The 20,862-nt window shown below is 42.1% G+C and overlaps 1 protein-coding gene across 1 annotated transcript; it reads left to right on the top strand.

The window, feature by feature from the left end:
* Positions 1-790: 790 nt before the first annotated feature.
* Positions 791-18,264, top strand: GRP (gastrin releasing peptide). The gene is made up of 3 exons (XM_069101215.1): positions 791-1,145; positions 12,558-12,811; positions 17,907-18,264. Exons 1-3 carry the CDS (start codon positions 1,004-1,006, stop codon positions 17,958-17,960), a joined length of 450 nt encoding a protein of 149 aa, XP_068957316.1. The 5' UTR covers positions 791-1,003; the 3' UTR covers positions 17,961-18,264.
* Positions 18,265-20,862: the final 2,598 nt, after the last annotated feature.

Below are 20,862 nucleotides of genomic sequence, written 5' to 3'. Positions count from 1 at the left end.
TGTGTGTGTGTGTGTGTGTGTGTGTGTGTGTGTGTGTGTGTGTGTGTTCAGTATTTAGGAGCTGAGAACAGACCAGCAGGATAATTCTAAAAATCTGGCTGGGATTTACCAAACAAATGGAATATATTCAATTCAACTCAACAAGCACTTATTAAGCATATATTACGATATGCCCGTGTCTTACTGAGTTAGGAACAAAGGATGCAAAGACCAAAATGAATGCAGTCCTTACCTATCTGTGAATGGTGACCCATGGGAAGGGTTGACTGTATTCGCTGCTGGGTCATATTCCTCTCTGGCTTAAGGGGCCGGGGGCCAGTCGCACGGAAACAAAGGTGGGACGGTGTAGGGAAAGGTTTTTGGAGAGTTAGAAACAGTTGCTCAGAGCTAGACAGCCCACTAAAAAAACCTCTAGGTTTTGTCGCCCAGAAGGTAAACGTGATGGGAATTTGGGGCGGGGGGTGAGAATGGAGGGATAGAGAATAGCTCTGTTGGGAGCTTTCCCTGGGGGTGGTGGGGAGTGAGGAATTTGTGAAGGGCCAAGAAGAGGGGTGGGGTGAACAGCAATGAAGGTGGAGGGTCCGAGTACCCGGTCAAACCCAAACTGGAGGAGAGTGAGTGTGGGGGGATAATGAGAAGAGGCTGGGGTGTGCGGCGTGGGTAATGAAACGCAAAGACTGGGAAGGGTGGTTTTCCGAGATGACAGCGGTAGCCTCCGCCTACTCTATTGGGAGACGTCAGTCTGCTGAAGTTGGTAGTTTAACTGCACCCCCTTCCACTTCCCCCCGCCCCGGATTTCCTTATAAATTCGGGTTACTAGCAGCAGCAGCAACTAGCGGCAGAGGCGGTGGTAGCAGCTCCTCCTCCTCTGGTCACCCTACGCTTCCCCTACCCCCAGCCACTGGTGGCAACCGAACACAGGATTCGAACTTGCCACCTGGACTCACCGCAGCGAACAGGAGATTCCAGATCTCTATCCCGGGGACCAGGCGGCGGCGCTACCATGCGGGGCTGCGAGATCTCCCTGGTCCTTTTGGCCCTGGTCCTCTGCGAAGCGCCTTGGGGGACCGCGGCTCCCTTGCCATCAGGTGGCATGGGGAACCTGATGGCCAAGATATACCCGAGGGGGAACCACTGGGCTGTAGGTAAGTGTCCCAGGGCTGCACCCGCTTTTTTTCTCCTCCGGGGCTTCGACGCCTAGGGCTGTTTTACTCAGCCTGCCTGTTGAGTCCTCTCCCTCATACTCCGCATTCACTGTCCAACCAAGGCTGGGATTTGGACCCAATCCATGCACTTCTCCAGCGTACACATACTAACCCTTCCATTTAGACACTTGCCCCTGTTCATTCCGATTCTCAATAGCCTCCCCACCGGACTGTCCCTCCAAGCCTCTCAGGGATTCCAGTCGGTTCCTAGCCGACACGTGGCTACTCAAAAAGCTACCACCCTCCGAGACAACTTACCCGCGCCGGCTCACCACCTGCCTGTCGCTCGGGGCTGCCAGCCTCTGAGCCTAGATCCACACCTACGTGAGCGGGGAAATCAAGTAAAAGCCCCCTCGGGGTCTTCCCCCGAAATGGTTCTCCGCTTATCGGTCCACTTCTAGACTTTGGTGCACATGCTCCACTCCTCCCACCCCCCTCCCGCCCCGCCCCGCCCCGACCCAGTACAACTTTAAGAGGTGGGCTCGGCCTGTCAAGGGGTCTGCATGCCTGCCCCTAGCCCCCCAAGTCGGCGGCGGCTCAAGTTTCGCTCTGGGCTCCTGGAGAGAGGCGATTCTTTAGCCGTGCGTTAAACCATTGGTAGGAAGCAAGAATAGATACCAAGGGCTCTGCAGCCAGGGCCGTGGGCTTTGCTACGTGGCTCTCTTTCTGAGTTTGGCTCTTTGCTGGTTGCCGTTCGGCGACATTTCCCATTTTCCCTCCTCCACCCCACCTCACCCCACCCCACCCCCACACCTCCCATCCCCAGTTTACAGAGTTTCTTTCTCGGGAAGATGTTCATCTTTTCCATGCCAAAGAACTCGTCCAGCGGCAGCTGGAATGGGGAGGGGGCCGCTGCCTCTTCTACTTTCAGAGGACTCCTGACTAGCCGTCGCCCTCTTCTCTCCCCTCCAAGCCTTTTCCCTCTGTTCATCCGAGGCTTCCTTTTCTTTCCTCCTTTACTGCCTGGAAAACGGGCTCGGGAAGCTGGGGTTTGTCTCTTTCCGCGTTGGGGGACCAGAGGATAGAGGGGGTCTGCGGGGTCCTCGAGAGAGGAAGCTTTGAGGTCTTTGTCTACTAAGTTCGCTCATTTTCCGTCCCAGTCCCCCAATGTTACCTTCACTGTCTCCTGGGTCCCCTAGAAAGAAGCAATTTCTTCAAAGGTAGCATGCCCGTTGTCTTCAGCCACCAAGTCTTCTCTACCTGTAAACCTGACCTCTTTAAAACTTAGCAGACAGGCTGGGAAGAAGTGGGAGGTCAGACACTTCCATTCAAATGCCACAGGGCTGAAGGCATCTGTGTTTCTTCCTACTTCAAAACAGTAACTGAGAAGATGGGAAATGCTGTTGTTTTATTGGGCTGTTCCCAAAGAATTTGGCTGAACCAAAGCGACCAAATTTCCCAGCTGCGGGTGGTTCAAGAACATCATCCCCCTGCCTCCAGGCCAGCTCTCTCTAGCGAGTAATGGGATAGTAAGATCTTACATTTAGACCTGCAAGGGACCTTAGTGGTGATAGGTCCGGGGACAGTCAGCAAACTTTAAGTGTCTGCTTACGTGCAACGCACTGCTGAGCTCTGGTAAAAGTACCTGCTCTCGAGAAACTCACAATCTATTGGGGAAGACAATATGCAATAACTGTACAAACAAGCTATATACAGGATGAAGTGGAAATAATCAGCAGAGGGAAGGCGTTAGGACCAAAGAGGATCAAGAAAGGCTTCCTGGGGACGGAGGAGTTTGATTGAGACTTGAAGGTAGCCAAGAGGCAGAGATGAGAAGGAAAGAGGAATTTCATGCATGGGAAAATGTCCAGTCGTGTCGGGGTGTCTTGTTTGAGGAGCAGCAAGAAGAGGAAGAGGAATGTAAGGTGTAAGAAGCCTGGAAAGGAGGCGAGAGTTGGGCAGGTTTGATGACTTTGAACTAAAATCTAGAGGATTTTATATTTTATCGCTGCAGGTGAGGGGGAGTCGGCGGAGTTTATTGAGCGGCACCAAGGCATTTTAGGAAGATCCCTCTGGTAGCTGAATTGAGGATGCACTGGAGTGGGGAGAGACTTGTGGTGGGGAGACCAACGGGCTCTTGTAATAGACCAAGTGTGAGATGATAAGGATGCACTATGATGATGGCGGTGTTCGAGAGCGGGGATCTAGAGGAGGGAGAGATGGGGGTAGTAGAGAAGGAAGGGAGTTCTTGAAAAAGTTTTGTCACCAGCTGGTGTAAGTGTAAGGCTTATATTTCTTGGAGTATACATTTTTTGCATTTGTCTGGGTAGATGTTGTCCTTTTGCTATAAAATTCCATCTCCACAGCAAGACTATAGTGATTTGGGGACTTGGGAGTGCAAACATTTTTGGTAAACTTGTGACTTTGTCAGTCCAGAGAACTCCTGGGAAAAGCTTAGAAGTTTTCGAGTTGCTTGGGAACACTGAATGGTTAGTGCTGTAGCTACAGCAGGTATGTGTGTCAGAGGTAGGATTTCACCCACGTCTTCTTAAGGTTGACCCTTTCCGTTACACTGCCTCTGGACAATATGATTAACAGGTCACCTTTGAGCAGTACTTTACAGTTGTACAAAGTTGTGCCTTCCCAAAGTCCCTGTGAAGTAGGTAGGCTATGAATTCAGGTTTTGACTCTTGAATCAGTGGGCTTTCTACTACATCATATAACATTCCTGTAGCTACTCCTTCAATGGATTGTAGTGATGATCAAAAGGGTATAATGTATACAAAGGGCATTGTCAACCTTAAAATACTATGTAAATATCAACCACTGCTATTATATGTCTCTATTCCATGGAAAAGCATTATAAGCCTCAGTCTCCTTTGGGAATGGTGTTTCCACCCATTCCACTCCATTCAGAAACCAGGGAGGATTTGTGAAGCCTAGAGAAGGAAACATTTATAGAGAGGGAAGGAAATTAGAGCTTTCTTCAAATAACTTTTGAGTCCTCAGGTACAGGAGAAAGCACAAGAGTCAGCACGATAGAGGAACGAGGCAGCTGGGTAGTGTGATGACTAGAGTGCTGGACCTGGAGTCAGGGAGACTTTAATCTTGCCTCAGACACTATTGTGACTCAGAGCCTCTCATTTTACAGACGAGGAAACTGAGGCCCCAAAAGGGAAAGTGACAGTTCAAGGTCACACAACTAATAAATAGTACAGGTGACTTTATCCCAGGTCTTCTAGTTCCAAACACAATGCACTTTTCAATGATAAATAATAATTGCATGACTCTGAACAAGTCACTTAACTTCTCAGCCTTAGTTTCTCCACACATAAAGTAAAAATAATAATCGTAACTACCTCATGGAGTTGTTGTGAGGACCACAGGAAATACCATATGTCATTTAGCCAGGTATCATTTATTAAACACCTACTATATGCCAGGCACCATGCTAACTTCTGGGGATACACAAAAAATCAAAAACCAATCTCTGTTTCCAAAGAGATCACAGTCTAATGGGGGCCACAACACTCAAACAACTAGGTACAAGTAAGATATGTACGGGATGTAATGGGAGGGAGGGGAGAAGAGCCAGTGAAAACACTGATCCAAGAACTGGAAGTGTTATATTTGAGGAACATCGATGCCATTGGCATGGGATCCCAGAGAATGGATGGAAACACCCCCAAAAGGGAGCGATGCTTATAATGCCTCTTTTCCAAAGAATAGAGATGAGCATTATAATAACAGCAGTTGGTATTTACATAGAATTTTATGGTTTATGAAATACTTTGTATACATTTTCCTGGGGTATTTGGAGGATAATAAAGTATTAGAAGACTAGGAATGCCCTAAGTCAGGAGTGGGGAACCTTTGGCCTCAAGGCCACATGTGGCCCTTTAGGTTCTCAAGTGCTGACTTTTAACTGAATCCAGCATGATTCCTCCACTTGAGGACCTAGAAGGCCACATGTGGTTCTTGAGGTCACAGGTTCCCCACCCCTGACCTAGGTTATAGAGGGCTTTAAAAGGCAAACCATAAATTGTATATCTGATCCTGGAGGCAATAAGGAATTTAAGCACTTTTCGAGCCTTGAAGTATTATGTGTGTAAATGCCTACTACTATTATGGTTGTTGTTACTATTATTATTATAGTTGAAGAATGCATCGGACTTAGAATTAGAAGACCTGGGATCGAGTCACTTGTGCTACATAACAACTTTGTGACCTTGGGCTGTCACTTTCCCTTGTTGGGACTCAATTTCCTCATCTGTAAAATAAGAGGTTCTGACTGGGTGAACCAGTGCTGAAATTCTACATATTAGATTTGTTCTGTGTGGCCCTTAAGAGGACAAAAATGATACTAATTGGTAGAAAGTACAAGAGTCAGCTTTGGATGGATATAAGGAAAAATTTTTTTATCATTTAAGCTGCCAAACAAAATAGAATGGTCTTTCTCCAGGGGTACTGTGTCCTCTGTCACTAGAGGTGTTAAGTAGAAGTCTACTTGATCCTCCAAGGATGACATTCTAAGGTTTCACATGATTCTATGACCAGTTGCTGAGAATGGAGTTAATCCACAGCTACAGGGAATGCCAACTTCCTAATTCATTTACTTCTGTGTCAGACCTACAGTTCAAGGCTTATTTGAGCTTGTAAAGATTCATTCCTGGGGACTCAAAAGACTAAGATTCCTTTAAATCCATCCCTAGAGTCTTTAAAATAATAGCAAAAAGGCTTTCTTGGGCTTTCCCATGGAGGAACTCTTTAAAATGCCCATCTCAAGGGCATCACTGAAGGCTGTTATATTTGGTGCTAAAGACTTCTTTGTTTTTCCTTTCCTGGTGTGTGTGTGTGTGTGTGTGTGTGTGTACATACACACACATACACACACCATATATAGACAAAGGAGATTGAGAGTAAACCTAGGAGAGGAGAAATACGTTTCTAATCTAACAGTGAGGTGCAAGAAAGCATGGTTTGTGTAGACCAGGCCTATGCTGAATATCTGAGGACACGAATGAGGAATGAGAATGGTGGTAAGGTTTTAAATTTAGGCCCCCAGATACAACGAGCAAATGCTACATCCTCCTTCATAATTTAGTTTTAATTGCATCAAACTGTAGCTATATATTGGTGTCCAGGAGGAAGTTGTCAGCACTTATTTGCAGATTTGTAAGTGAATTACTACTTCAATCTGAAAGAAGCATGATAGAGCAATCTTTAAACTGTTAATGGAGAACAAGTTTCCAGATTGAAAACATAATATGGCTTCATTTGGCTTTATATTTATAGAAATGTTTTGCTTCTGAATTGAAAAATGTACATCTGAGCCTGAAATTGGAGAAATACACCAGAGATTCCTTCTGATGCTCCTCGTTGATAGACTCTGTCATGGGACAAAGAAGCCTTGGACTCAGTCCAGAAAGACTTGTTTCCAAAGAACCCAACAGATTTTTGTTATGGTACTGTTTTTATCAGTGACATAGGCTGGTAGCATAGATTCTGCAGGTCAGGCTTGTCCCTAGCCCTGGCACTGGATGATGGTCCCTATCAAGTTGTTGATTGCAAGAATGTTTGTCCTCTAACAAGTCCTCCATTTCACCCAGACAGTGAATGAAAAAATATCTATTAGGTTCTGCTTCCTATGTACAAAGAACTAGGAATACAAAGAGAGAAGCAAAGACAGCCCCTGCTTTTAAGGAGCTTATGTCCTAAGAGAAAGACCATACCTCTAGGTTTCAACTGCAAGTCCAACAGAAAAGGTTCCATGATCCTTGGGGTACAGTGGCAAAGCAGGTGGTCATGCATCATCTTGATGCTATTTCCACTAACAAAACCATATTCGTTTCTGATATTGAACCATTTGATGGTTCCAAGGATATCTGAATGATTCCTCCCCCACCCCCAGTAGTTGTGACTTCAGAAGAAGCAGGATCTGCAGCACCTACAGAGGTGGTTACCACATTACATCATCCCAAGGGTTGCTTTTGTGGATGATGGCTGTTGGACAAGGCTGGTGGTATTGCAAGAGGGAAGTGATTGCTATTCACAGGGCTCCTGAGCTCAGGGTTCTGCACTGCCTCTACCTTAGTTGGAAGGGAAGTGATGATCAAGATAGTGGCAGTAACTGGATTAGCTTGGCACATGCCACTTCTTGTCTCTTCTACAGGTGAGTTGCTGCTTTGTCTAGCTAAGCTGGTTTGCCTGCCCCATGGGTGGAAGGCAGTTGGTAAATATGGTGAGTCTCTTCTGCAGTGGGATTACTCCCCCTGATGATGGCAATGATGGCTGATTCAGAAGCAGAGCCAGTGGTCTATGTAGCACTACTATTCTTGAGGCTCTTGGTCTTAGCAACTAGCCTGCACTGACATCTTTCTGTTATGCAAAGTGAAGATGGCAAACTAAAGCTTTGTTGGAAATAGTTTCTTTTCTAATGCTGAATTCTTTATTTGTATAAAGTAGAATCATCTAATAAATGGTTTTTGGAGGAGAAACAAAGCTTATGTTATTGATACTGTGGAGACAATTGGATTTTTTTGACAGTAATGAAACCCAAAGGCACAAAAATAAGAAACCACAGTGTATTGTATTTAAGAAGGATTTATTATATACCATATAATGTAAACAAAGCTGGGGAAAAATCCAGAAGGGATATAAGTATTTGTGCATACCCATCAGGAACTATGATGATATGAGTTGTAAACTATCAGACTTATGGATAGGAGAAGAATTTATAAGGATGTGAGTCATTTCCCAATTGATAAATAGTAAAAGAATGTGAACAGGCAGTTTTTGGTTAAAGAAATCAAGACTATATATAGACATAAGACAAAAATGCTCTAAATCATTATGGATAGAGAGATTGAAATTGAAACAACTTTGAGATACTTCACACCTGTCAGATTGGCTAAAATGATAGAAGGGGGAAATGACATCTGTTGGAAGGGATATGGAAAAATTGGGACATTAATACACTGTTGGAGGTACCATGAACTGATCCAGCCATTTTGGAGAGAATTATATAACTGTATATATCCTTTGATTTAGCAATACCACTAATAGGTCTGTTTCCAAAGGTGATCAGGGAAAAAAAGAAGAACCTGTATGTTCTAAATTATTTATAGCAATTCTCTTTGTGATTGCAAAGAACTGGAAGTTGAGAGAATGACCAACAATTGGGGAATGGTTGAAAAAGTTGTCGTACATAATTGTGATGGATGGTACTATGCTCTAACAGATGATGAGTTGGTTGATTTTAGGAAAACATGTAAAGACTTGCATGAAATAATGAAGAGTGAAATGAGCAGAACCAAGAGAATGTTGTATACAATAACAGCAATATTCTTCAAAAATATTTGTGAATGACTAAGCTAGTCTGAGTATTATGAATATTCAAATCAACTACAAAGGGTATGCATAATATGGTTTATATATCTATCTATCTAGCTATGTCAAATAAGGGCCTTCTCAAACGGTGGGCAGTGTTGGGTATGGGAGGGAAACAGTTAAAAACTTAACATGTAATAAACAAATAAATAAAAATCATTTTTTAAAAGGGTTCTTTGTGGATCTTAAGGCACTAAATAAATATGAGCTGTTATTTACTTTTAAACTGGATTTTCAGATTTGTCAGTGAATTATAATACAATTCATATTGAACAAAAAAGCACAATAAAGCCATCTCAACTTGTTATTTTTCTTTTTCTTTTATATTTCTTTTATTGATATAGAGAACCAACCAGTAAGAAAATTTCCTTTAGCAATGAAGATTTATGACTTTTCTACAACTTATTGTCCTAGAGACTTGCTTGGGGCATTGAGAAGAAGCAACTTGCCCAGCATCAGAAAACCTAACCATGTCAGAAATAAGTCATAAACCCAGGTCTTTCCAGTTCTGATGCTTACTCTTTATCTCCTATGTGACATTACCTATCTTTATTGTTGATAGCAATTGTTATTTTCATCACTAAAACCATTCAATCTATTACACTCTTGGGAATGTTTGCAAAAACAATTCAGACTAAAGAAAATCTCTTATTTTTAAAGATCTTTAGAGAAGATAAGATATTCCAAGTTTCCTCTAACGCATTTCAGGCTCTTTTAGCTTTCACTGTTATGAAGTCTTTCTTGTAAACACTACACTTATGTTGACCAAGCTTGTTCTTCAAGAAGAGATGACAAAATGTACCTCCCTTCTTTCTGATGCCAGGCAGGTAAAGATTCTTGTGTTTCAGCCTCCCTGGATGGCATTGGACTATGAAAATCAAAAATAGTAAAAAAAATTATTGGAAGCCCCACCTATCCACCCCAAGAGCTGGAAGCTCTCATACAGCTTTGAATTCTTGGTGGCCCCATCTTCTCAGTTCTGCATAAAGCTAAATGGTACTCTGGTTTGTGAAAAGTCGTGTGGATTAATCCCTATTATGGATATCTTAACAATATCAAAATGAAGACACCTTAAAGAGCTTTCCTAGTCCAGAACTTTCATTTTATGCATGAGGAAGCTTGAGGTTTCACAAGGTGGAGCCCAAGTTCATCCAGCTCATCACAACACCCATTGTGTGGAATTCTGACTCAGGTCAATGTTCTTTTCCTTAAAACATGTTGATTTGGATTTGGAACTGTTGGATCCAAGTTCGCATCCTGGTTCATTGTTGCTGTTGCTGCTCAGTCATGTCCAACTCTTTGTGATCTCATTTGGGGTTTTCTTGGCAAAGATAATGGAGTTGTTTTCTGTTTCCTTCTCCAGCTCATTTTACAGATGAGAAGGCTGAGGCAAACAGGCTTAAATGACTGGCCCACACTGACACAGCTAAAAAAGTGTCAGACCAGATTTGAACTCGGGAAGATGAGTCTTCCTGACTTCAGGCCCAGCATTCTATCCATTATGTCCCAAATCTTGGTTTTACCATTTACTACCTATGTAACCTGAATAAATTAAATTCTCTTCTGGACTTCAGTTTTCTCATCTATAAATTAAGGGCTTGGAATAAGTGACTTCTAATATCCCTTTCAGATCTAGAGTTATTATTCTACAAACTTATTTCTAGGCACTAGACAACTTACAGTTTGTTTAGTTACGCTAGAAATCTGTGTGCCAGGAACTACTTAGGGAAGGACTAAACCTTGCCTTGGAGGTTGATATTCCACAGACTCCATCATCATATGACAAATTATGTCTCCTATGTAGGTGCCATGTGCAGATGTTGTCTCCCCTGGAGTATTGCAGAAAGTCGGGAACAGTCATTATCCTTTCCCAGACACTGCAATTTCTGCCATTTTTTCTTTATGAACTTACTGGAATTTTATTCGATGATCATGTGGAAGTAGTAGACATTTCTCTGTAAAAGAGGTCAGTGTCTTTAGCCAGGAGTGGTCGAATCACAAGGGTAGAAGGGTTTTTCAACTTGTGGTGGAGAATGACCTAGCAAACACTCAGTCCTGGTAGTGTTGTCTGCTTAAGTGAGGTTGACCCTGAAGCAATTCAAAACTGACATCACAAAGAGCTCTTCACTTGTGAGTCTGAAATCAGAAGCGTATTATGTTTCTAAATATTACCAGCCTGGCTGTGCTTGTGGAGCCCATTCCTGCATATCAAGAGCTTCAGCAAGTCCATTTAGGAAAGGAAATGACTTAATGCAAACACGTGTAGTGGCTCAGTCTATCAGCAGTCTGAAGCTTGAAAATGAGACTGAACATGGTATAATTATATTGACCCAAGCTTGTTCTTTTTTTTTTTTTTTGGCTTTTTGGAGGGCAATTTGAGGTTAAATGACTTGCCCAAGGTCACACAGCTAGTTTTTGTGTTAAGTTTCTGAGGCAGGATTTGAACTCTGGTCCTGCTGACTCCCAAGCTTGTTCTTAAAGGTGAGATGACAAAATGCACTCTTCCTTTTTTGCAGAACTGGGAATGGGGGGGTGATTATAGGTGTAGAGCCTAACATGTACTGTCAAGCTTGGTTGATGTGTTGGGTTTTGTGATGGTTGGTTTTTATGAATTGCTTTTTGCATTTTTTCAAGCATTTATTAGGGGCTGTGCTAAAGTTCTTACAAAAATTCCCCCATTTTATCCATATACTATTCCTGGAAGGTAGGTGCCATTTTACTCATTTTATCATTTGTCAACATTTTATAATTGATCAAGTTGAGGCAGATAGGGATTAAGTGACTTACCCAAGAACACACAGCTAATAAGCATTTGAGGCTAGATTTGAACTCAAGTCTTCCTGAATCCAGGCTCAGTGAGCTCTATCCAGCTGTCATCTAGCTGACTCTTTTTATTTTTATTTTTTACAAGGGGCTGGCTTTCTGGGTAAGGGAGGAGGCATGGATTTATATAGAAATAAAGGTGTTAGAGGAATAAAAGATACCAATAAGAATATCAAAAATTGAAAATCTGAGTCTTGAATTCAATAACCCAGTTTGAGACTGTTTGATCTGCAACAAATCTCAGTCCTCACGCCTGGTAAATTTCCATCCATTCAGTGAATTGCCCACTTCATGGGAGCTTACCTCTCAAGCAGGTGTGCACTTGGGTTGAGGCTGGGCCTTAAACAGAGTGTGTCAAGAGTAAACTCTGCTGCTCTGCAGGAGGAAAGCTGTGGCCAAAGTGTTTTTGGGGAGGGGGTCCCTTCTCATTGTTACTTTCTTTAAAGTTGCTATTTGTGGGTGAAATTTTCCAAATTCACTTTCAGCTAAAGTTTCAGCACACTTTAAATGAAAAAATTCCTGTAACAATTTGGATAATGGAAACACAACTTTTCCTTTTCATCTCAAAGAAAAGCTTTGAGACTTAATCTCAGCAGTAATTAAAAAAACAGCTAGGGAAAACCTTCAGACAATGGTATTCTTAGTTGGGAATAGAACTCATTATAACATTGGAGAATTCTATAGTCAGAAGGGATCTTGGGGATTGTGTCATGCAAATAAAGAAATTGAGGCCTAGAGATGACTGGTCTAGGGTCTCACAGATACATGAAGGACCCTCAGAGGCAATGTGGTATAATTGAAAGAAGATGGGGTTTGGAGGCAGAGGACCTGGTTCTACTCTCTATGTGACCATGGGCAAGTCATTTAAACAGGTTTCAGTTTCCTCATTTGTAAGATGAGAGAATTATAGTTGAACTCTGAGGTCCCCTTCAGCTTTGAAGAGATGAACCAGTTTTAAGACCATGATCAGAACCCAGGTATCCTAATGCTTTGCCTGATCTTTTTCCCACAATGCCTCCCATATTTTGGCAGGGAGCCTTGGGAGGGAACAGTCAATAAAGATGCATCTCAGCGTATTTAAACATTGGTTTTATTTTCCATTTGACAGAGAATGGCCCCAAACAATCCCGTTTCTTTTCTTTCTCATTTCCCCACTATCTTTCGGCTAAGTGGTTGGTTCTCTAATTTTTCTCTTCTTAGGACACTTAATGGGAAAAAAGAGTGCTGGAGATTTCCCATATGCTTATGAAGGAGGAGACAAGATGCTATTTTCACCTGTGGTACCTGAGAGTTCCAAGTCACTCAGTGAATACCTGCAGTGGGAAAAAGTGGAGAAGAATTTACTGCCCCTGTTAGAAGGGAAGGGTAGCAGAAGCAGTCAGCTTCTTCAGCACAGTGTCCTGGGCTACCGTCAGCCCGCTGGGGACTTAGGCAGTGATGACAGCACTAACGATGTGAGTAGAAAATGTGAAGGTGAAGACATGAAGTAGGCTTGTGTGTGATTGGTAGGGAGGCGAGGTGGGTGGGAAGGAAGTAGAGGGGGGTTGGGATTTTTTTTCCATTGGGTGCTATATTAAGATTGAGGAAGAGTGTGAACCACTGCTGGTTCACAGGATTTGGGATGCCATGTCGACTTCCTATACTGCACCACACTGGGTTCACTCCTGGGGGGCCTTATGTTCCCTTTTCTCACACTTTTCAGCTCCCTTCCTCAACCACAGGAATAAATTTGCCTAAGATTTTTCCAGAAAGGGGAGGACAAAGGTATTCAATATGAATCAATTATGGGACAGTTATTCTCACACAGTAATTATTCCTACACACAAAATAAATACTGAACATCATAAGACTCACTGAAGGCATTGAGAGAATGACTCAAAACAGTTATTTAACTTGTAACTATTCATAATCTTCTGGGAAGCTAATGCTTAAACCTCATATAATATACAAAGCAGTTAGAATTGCTAAGAAGATATTTGATGTTTCACCTTGGCCCTGCACTGTTCAAACAACTGGTGCATGTTTTCTGGGGACAATCCTCTAGGGGCCACTCTTTCCAAGAGCACTGGAATAAATCTCTTTCAGCTTTGAACCAATGGGATCCAGAACCTCTGGACCTCCCAAACTCAAATCCTCTAAGCCAAGATATGTTCATCTTGGGATAAATATTCATTCCCTAAAGTCAGGAAAGAACAAACAAAGAAAAAAAAAGACAACTCAGGGTCCCAGGTACAAGCTTTACTAGTTGAATCCCCATGCATTATATGCCATGGTTGCCATGATCCTGGGCCCTAATTTTCTCTTTTGTAGAATGAGGAGGTTAGACTAGATCACAGCTTTAAATTTGTAATCTGAGGGATTCATCAAAAATAATATAATTTTTAAAACCCCACCACTACTTTAGGAATAAATGAATTAGCACAAATGAGATTTTTCCATTGTCATCTGGAATAATCCAATATTTTGATGTAATCACAGTCTCTAATGAGGACAAAAAACATTAAGCTCATAACAGAAACTTCAATCCAGACATTATCTTCTATTTTTCTGATTGTGGATGGATGTGAACTAACAATGGACAGAACCATTCCTGTGGACTTATCCATTAAAGTGAAAAAGAGATTTCCAACGGATTTAGAACTAACCACAAGGTATCTTTATAAAGTAATGAGACTCATAAGCTTATCAGCCCTTCCACTTTCAAGTGATTATTGTCTCCTGCAAACGTCACCCTTGAGAGGTTGTACTCTTATTCAATTCAAATGTTCAAATTCAACCAATGTCTCTGCGTGCTAAGCACTAGGAAGACAAAGACAAATATGAAACAGGACCTACGCTCAGGGAGCTTCTGTTCTACCAGTCATCATTTCTGGGCTGCTGCTGGTGCTCACAGTATTGTGGAAATGCCCGCTCTCAGAACTCCCTTGAGAATCTGGTAGAAGAGATGAGAAACATACACAGAGAAGTATGAGGCAAATTAGAACATGTAACAACGCCACAAATTAAACCAGAGGAGTACATTGGAAGCAAGAAAAGTACTGACTTTATAATTGCAATATTCCCCAGCTCGATCGCAGAACTTATGCACCAGACTTAGATCTAAATCGTTTTTTGGTCATTTCCCTGAAGTCAAAACTGTCCTCAAAGGGCGAATATTTGCCTGCACCAAAGCCATTCCAAAGAGTATGTCACTGGTTATGAAGTCAATTCTAAAAGAAAAATTCCAGAAGTGCTTTCAGCAATGGCAGCATTAGCAGATTAGTCATGTGACCTCTTCGGGTCAGCACCATGGATAGAGTGATGGTTCTGGAGTCAGGAGGACCTGAGTTCAAAATCTTAACGGAGACAACGCTCATTTGGATATCAAATTTTCACAAAAAACACTCAAGAACTAGTGTGTGGGATTTATAGGCAAACTTCATCATTTCTATTTCCTATTAAAGCAGGAAGAAGAAAGCATAAAAAAAAGTTTGAGAAGCTCATTCCCTTTATTCTACCATATGCCATATACTTGTTCCTGGATATATAAGTACCAAATCTTTTAAATTTTTTCTTAAAGGGGATTTTCTCTATATTTTAGTGCTTAGTTAAGGTAACATTGTCATTTCCTTTGTCATGATCATTTTCCACCTATTATGACCAGTGTACCTGCCAAACTGGTTACATATAAAGTTTCCCTATTCAAGAGAGGGCATACCCTGACCCACAGGCCTCCCTGTAAGAGTCAGCTGTGTCATGGTGGATAGAGCTGGGGTCAAGAAGACATGTGTCCAAGTTTGGTCTCTGACACATATTAGTTTGTGATCTTGGGCAAGTTACTCCTTCAGGCAGCTCTCTATTCTTAAAGGTCATTATAGGCCAGTTGTTTATCTCATTGGTTGAGAGAATTTCCACTATCATAGTTCTTTTCAACAATGGAATCATAGATCTGGTCACCCTCCCAAAAAGGTATATTGGTGATCCCAGATGATGGTATAAAGAGGCTACAAAGTCACTGAGCATTTCTAAAGTTAAGTGTCGTTTTCCAATAGATCTGCTCAGACATATTCAAGAAATGAAGAGCTTCAGATGAAAAATGATCTTTATTTTTGCATCAAAGGAAAATGTTCTCCCTTCTATCACAACATGCCTTGGTGCTGGCTGTCCCTGAGCTGCAGTCCATAATTTGGACTCTCTCTTCTTGTTTTTGATTACATACATATTTCCTCAGCTCTGGGAAAAAGAGCTGCCTACATTGTGCCCCCAGACTATAAAACAATGAACGTGTCATAGAGAACAAGGCTCAGGGGCCTTAATAGGCCTCTGCCAAGTCAATATTTCAGTAATCTTTACTTTCCTGCCAGCCTTCCACTTGTCACAGCTGATCAATTTAAGGCTAAAAGGAACCTCAGAGTCTGTCTGACCCAATCCTCTCCTTTTACAGATGAAGAAACTGAGGCCCAAGAACATGAAGCACTTTTCCCTGGGTTCCAAAGATATGAAGTGGCAGAGCCAAGATTTGAACCTGGGTGCTTTGGTTTCAATTTATACACTCCATCCAGGGTTTTGGAACTGCTTTTTAGTGGTCTCAGGAATGTGTCACTGAGTCCAACTTTGTTCTGGGGCCTTCTTTGTAATCCAAGATAATCTGAGCTTCCCATCGTGTCTAAGTGGGTCCTCAGAGAAATACCTTGAGCTTTGGCCTCTGGAGGCCATGGGTAGAAGAGTCTGGGCAGTACTCCTGGGGAAAGAATGGAGAGGAAGAGAACTGAGTTCTGTAGATTCACATTTGTCACATGCCCCGGCAGATTGACTCACTGAGTGATTTCCATTTATTTCTGTTTGAGGTGTTTGAAACCAGAATAGTTCTGATGACTAGAAAACTCAAAAGCAGCCTAGAATCATTCACATGCATATTGAGTGACCTGGTCATCCCCTTGTAAAAAGTAGAATCAATTCTCTCAATTGAGAACATACTCACTTTTTTTTTTCACAGAAATCTAATTGAAAAATATTTTTTGTCATAATATTTTTTTCTCCCCAGTACCTGTAAAGACAACTTTATCATTCTTTTTTAAAATTTTGAGTTCCATATATTCTCTCTCCCTCCCTCACTTCCCCCGAAAGCATACTCACTTTTAATAATCATCCCCCTCTGAGAACCTGTGGATTCCTCCCACTCAGGGTCAGAGATCCAGAGCCAAAAGAAACCTTGGAGATTATTTCAGTCAACTTTCTCATTCTGTACATGAGAGAATCCAGAGGTGACTCAAGGTCACACAGCCAAGCTGGGATTTGAATTCAGATGTTCTGCCATCAAAACCAGTCCTTTTTTTTTCACAGCATCACACCCAACAATAACTTTTTTTTTTTCAAAAAGAGGTCTGATTCAGAGGCCTTTGGCTTTGACAACCCTCTCTCTATGTGGTGTTCATGAATAGTATGGTTCTCTTTTTCTTAGGCCAGACATGGAATCAACAGGACATTCACTTTGAGACAGTGATGGATTTCTGCTAATCTATCTATCCATTCTCCCTCAAATTGTCCCTCTTCATAACCAGTGGCGCACATGTGAAGATGAATGATTCTGATATTTGAAATATGGCCGGCAGGAGTTAGCGGTACAAGTTGTGATGGAAGAGAGAGGAAGTTAATTGGTCAATATGGGAATTGAACTCAGGACTTGGTCACCCTAGGCAAAACAGTCAAGCCATGGATTATATAATAACATCACCTGGGATATCCATCCTTTGTCTACTTGTTGCTAACATATTAATTGGCAGTCAGGAAGCCTGAATTGCTTGAGTATCTTAGGAAGAGTAATGCAGGCATGGCTGGCAGGTGCTTTTTCATCTAAATGGATGAAGTATTCTTTAGAAACAAGGTAGTATTTTCCCATTATAACTACCCATCCTTTCTTCAGTATAGTTAATCTTAGCCAGCTACAACCAAAACATAAAAACCCAAGTGAGTTCTTGTTCCCAGTTGTCTTAGCCACTGTGGTCCTCAATAAGAAGTCAAAGAATTCTGTCCTTCTGGCTAGGTAGTACGGCATGGTGAAAATGACCCTAGATTTGAAGTAAGAAGACCTGCATTCGAATTCTACCTCCGCCTTCTGCTGAGAGTTCACGTACTCTACTTGTGTGACTTGGGGCCAGTCGTTTGTCCCCTGTAGGTCTGGGATTCCTCGTGTGTAAAATAGGGATGAACCACGTGATCTCTTGGGTTTCTTTGATTAGAGACCATCCAGTTGAAGCCCTTCATTTTACATACAAGGAATCTGAGGCCTTGGGAAATGAGCTACTTGCCCCAGGTCACAAAAGTAGAAAGCAGCAGAGTCAGGATTTGAATCCAGGACCTCTGGCTCCAAATCTAGAGTTCTTTCCATTGCATCACAACATCTTTTACCTAGGATCCTATGAAGAAAAAGGATTTATCTTTTAGTTGAGGTGACAGATAGATACCCAGTATCTATTTCTTGCTAGTAGATTCCCAGAATTTGACTTTATGATTGACAATAATGTTCATTAAACACTGCTCTCTTCCTGTCTTCCTTTTCTTGTCTTCAAGATGCTGGAATCCTTACTTCAGGTTCTCAACATGAAGGAAAGCGTCCTGAGCTGAACTGGCGATGGCCCCCGACTGTGGTCTGCGAGCACTGATTGTATCAGATGACCATGTCCTTTGCTTTGTGTAAAAAAGATGTCTTTTGAGCAAATCTCATTGCTATTCTTGTATCATTCCATCTTGAGTAAATCCATGTTTTTCAAGCAATATTTTTTTAACTGCTTTGCTGTCAATAATTGTTGCAGAAGGATCTTCTGATCTTTATATTTCCCCAATCTGGTTAATCTCTTTGTCCTTTAGATTTGAGACTCCTGATATGTTAACATTCACAATAAAAATTAAAATTCTTTTGAAAAGGCAAGTTAATGCTATTGCTTTGGTCCAGAAATGGAGAAGTCCCATGCAACAGAGATTACATTTGTCAAGTTGTTTGATGATTGGTTAACAGGTTGGTCAATTTCATGCTAATCCTCAATATTTTCAGCCACTCACCTAGCACTTACAAGACCCAACAGTCTGCTTTGCAATCACTTCTCAGCCTTATATCCTCTTCTGCTTTAGACCATCCCAACCGACTTAATAGAAACACACCAAAGTTGGATAGGCTGGTATTAGTTGCTGAATATTAACTAGACAATTTACCTCCTAAGCTATGATAGTTGTCATTAAGTATCTGAAGAGCTATTATATGGAGGAGGGATCAGATTTGTTCTCTTAGGCCCCAGACAATAAAATCTCAAGTAATGGGTATAACTTGAAAAGGAGTAAAGTTTATCTTCATGTCAGGAAAAATTTCCGAATGAGTAGAAATATAGAAAGAAATGCCTACTTGTTGAGCATATGGAGAGAATTCCCTTTCAGGGAGAGGTTGCAACTGGGAAACTTTGTGATTCTATGATGGGCAAATTCATTAGGGAGTAATTGCTTTGGGGGAAGTCATCAGAGGTGGAGGATAGGCCAACCAAGTGCCACCCCCTCCATCCAGCAATGCAACTGAATAATATGCCTGTACAAGATTGCCTCCTCTTTTTTTGTAGGGGAGGGGTAAGGGGGCCTGCCTCTGCTCTGCTACAATTTTTAGGGAGGCTATCTTTGCAGAAGCCTAGTTTAATGTTGACCCTCATCATTTGTTGTATGTTACCCAGGCTACACTCAGGCAGGAGCTGAGATTTTCTAGCTTCCTTATGGAATCTGAAATCATCTCCTTTGGAGGGCAGGAAAATAAGGCCTCTTCTGTTGTGGCATATTTTACTCCATGATCTGACTACTACATTATTTGTCATGGCCTAGCCTCATTGGTAATAATTCCTCTGATTGCCAATAGCCCTGGGCAGATTTCTGAGGCAGAGCCAGGTTTGCCTTGATACCCCCTTGCTTCCCTTTTTTTGGGGTTCCCTCGTCTTTCTTGTCTGTCAACAAACATTTATTAAGTCCTTACAATGTGCCAGGCACTACGTTGAGAGCTGGGACTCTCTCATGTCTCATTTTTGTAGAACTTCAAATTTATCTAGCTGTCAACTCATTCCCTTGGACAACAAGGTGATCAAATCAGTCAATACTTAAAGAAATTGTGAAGACTATTCACTGAAAGATCAAATGTTTAATGAAGCTGAAACTTAAATACTTTGGCCACATAATGAATAAACAGGACTCATTAAAAAAGACCCTGATGTTGGGAAAGACAGAAGGCAAAAGAAAAAGGAGCTGACAGAGGCTAAGATGGCTAGTGTCACAGAAGCAATGAAATTGAGTTTGGACAGACTTTGGGAGGCGGTAGAGGATAGGAGGGCCTCGTGCATGGGGTCATGAAGAGTTGGACATGATTGAATGACTGAACAACAACTCTTCTCCACTAACTTATTAGTCCTTTCAAGGGAATATGCATATGAGGGGAATTTGGAGATGGAGACACCAAAGACATACATCATTAATGGTGGAATTTCAGGCACCGTGACAAGTAGAAAAGATATTAGGGGTCATGGAAAACCGTATCATCATCTATCATATCCTATACTCTGACAACATCGAAGGTCATCCCTTAATCTTATGTTCTAGGTGCTATCACTCTTTTAAGCTACCACACTTTTAATTTGTGGTTGTTCAGTTGTGACCAACTCTTTATGACTCCATTTGGTATTTTCTTGGCAAAGATTCTGGAGTGGTCTGCCATTTCCTCCTCTATCATTTTAATAGCTGCACCCCAAAATATGATTGTTTTTGCAAGCCTTCTAACCAGCACACTAGTGACCAGCAGTTATTTATCTTATTTTAATTTTTTTTAAGCTATTGGGGTTAAGTAACTTGCTCAAGGTTACACGGCCAGTTATTTCTGGGTGTGGTGCTGAGTATCTGAGCCCAGATTTGATCCAGGTCATCCTGACACTGGAGCCGGTGCTCTTACTGGCTGAGCCACCTGGCCGCCCCTAAGCAATTGGGGTTAAGTAACTTGCTCACATTACACGGCCAGGTGTTTCTGGGTGGGTGCTAAGTGTCTGAGCCCGGGATTCGATCTCTAGGTCTTCTCAACACTGGAGCCAGTGCTCTTACTCGCTGTGCTACCTGGCCGCTCCACCAGCAGTTATTTAGTTAGTTCAAATGCCAACTTGAGATGTCTTTCTATGGAAGAGAAGTTTACAATTCTCCTACCCAAAGAAACCATCCCAGAACCTCACTTGCAGGTAGAACCAGAGCTGCATTTGCCTTGTTCTGGGACCTAGGTTGCCTCTTTGCATTACCTCATCTCGACTCCAGAGAACCATCTGGGGTTGCATAATAATCTAGCCCCAAATTCTTTGAAAAGCTGAGCCCATTGGGCAGATTCACAATAGCTGTAGGTCACAGGAGGATATGCAGGGAGAAAAGGCGGGTGTATTAAAAAGAAAGGGTGAAGCAGGTTAGAAACCCTTTTAGCAGAGCAGGGTAATGAAGAAAAACACTGTAGGGAGGCAATAAGCGTTTT

The sequence above is a fragment of the Petaurus breviceps genome, unplaced genomic scaffold (genome assembly GCF_028583685.1).
Source record: "Petaurus breviceps papuanus isolate PSGF00001 unplaced genomic scaffold, PetGlider_PUasm1.0 128, whole genome shotgun sequence".
Taxonomy (NCBI): Eukaryota; Metazoa; Chordata; class Mammalia; order Diprotodontia; family Petauridae; genus Petaurus; species Petaurus breviceps.
This window is presented reverse-complemented; position numbering and strand designations above follow the sequence as displayed.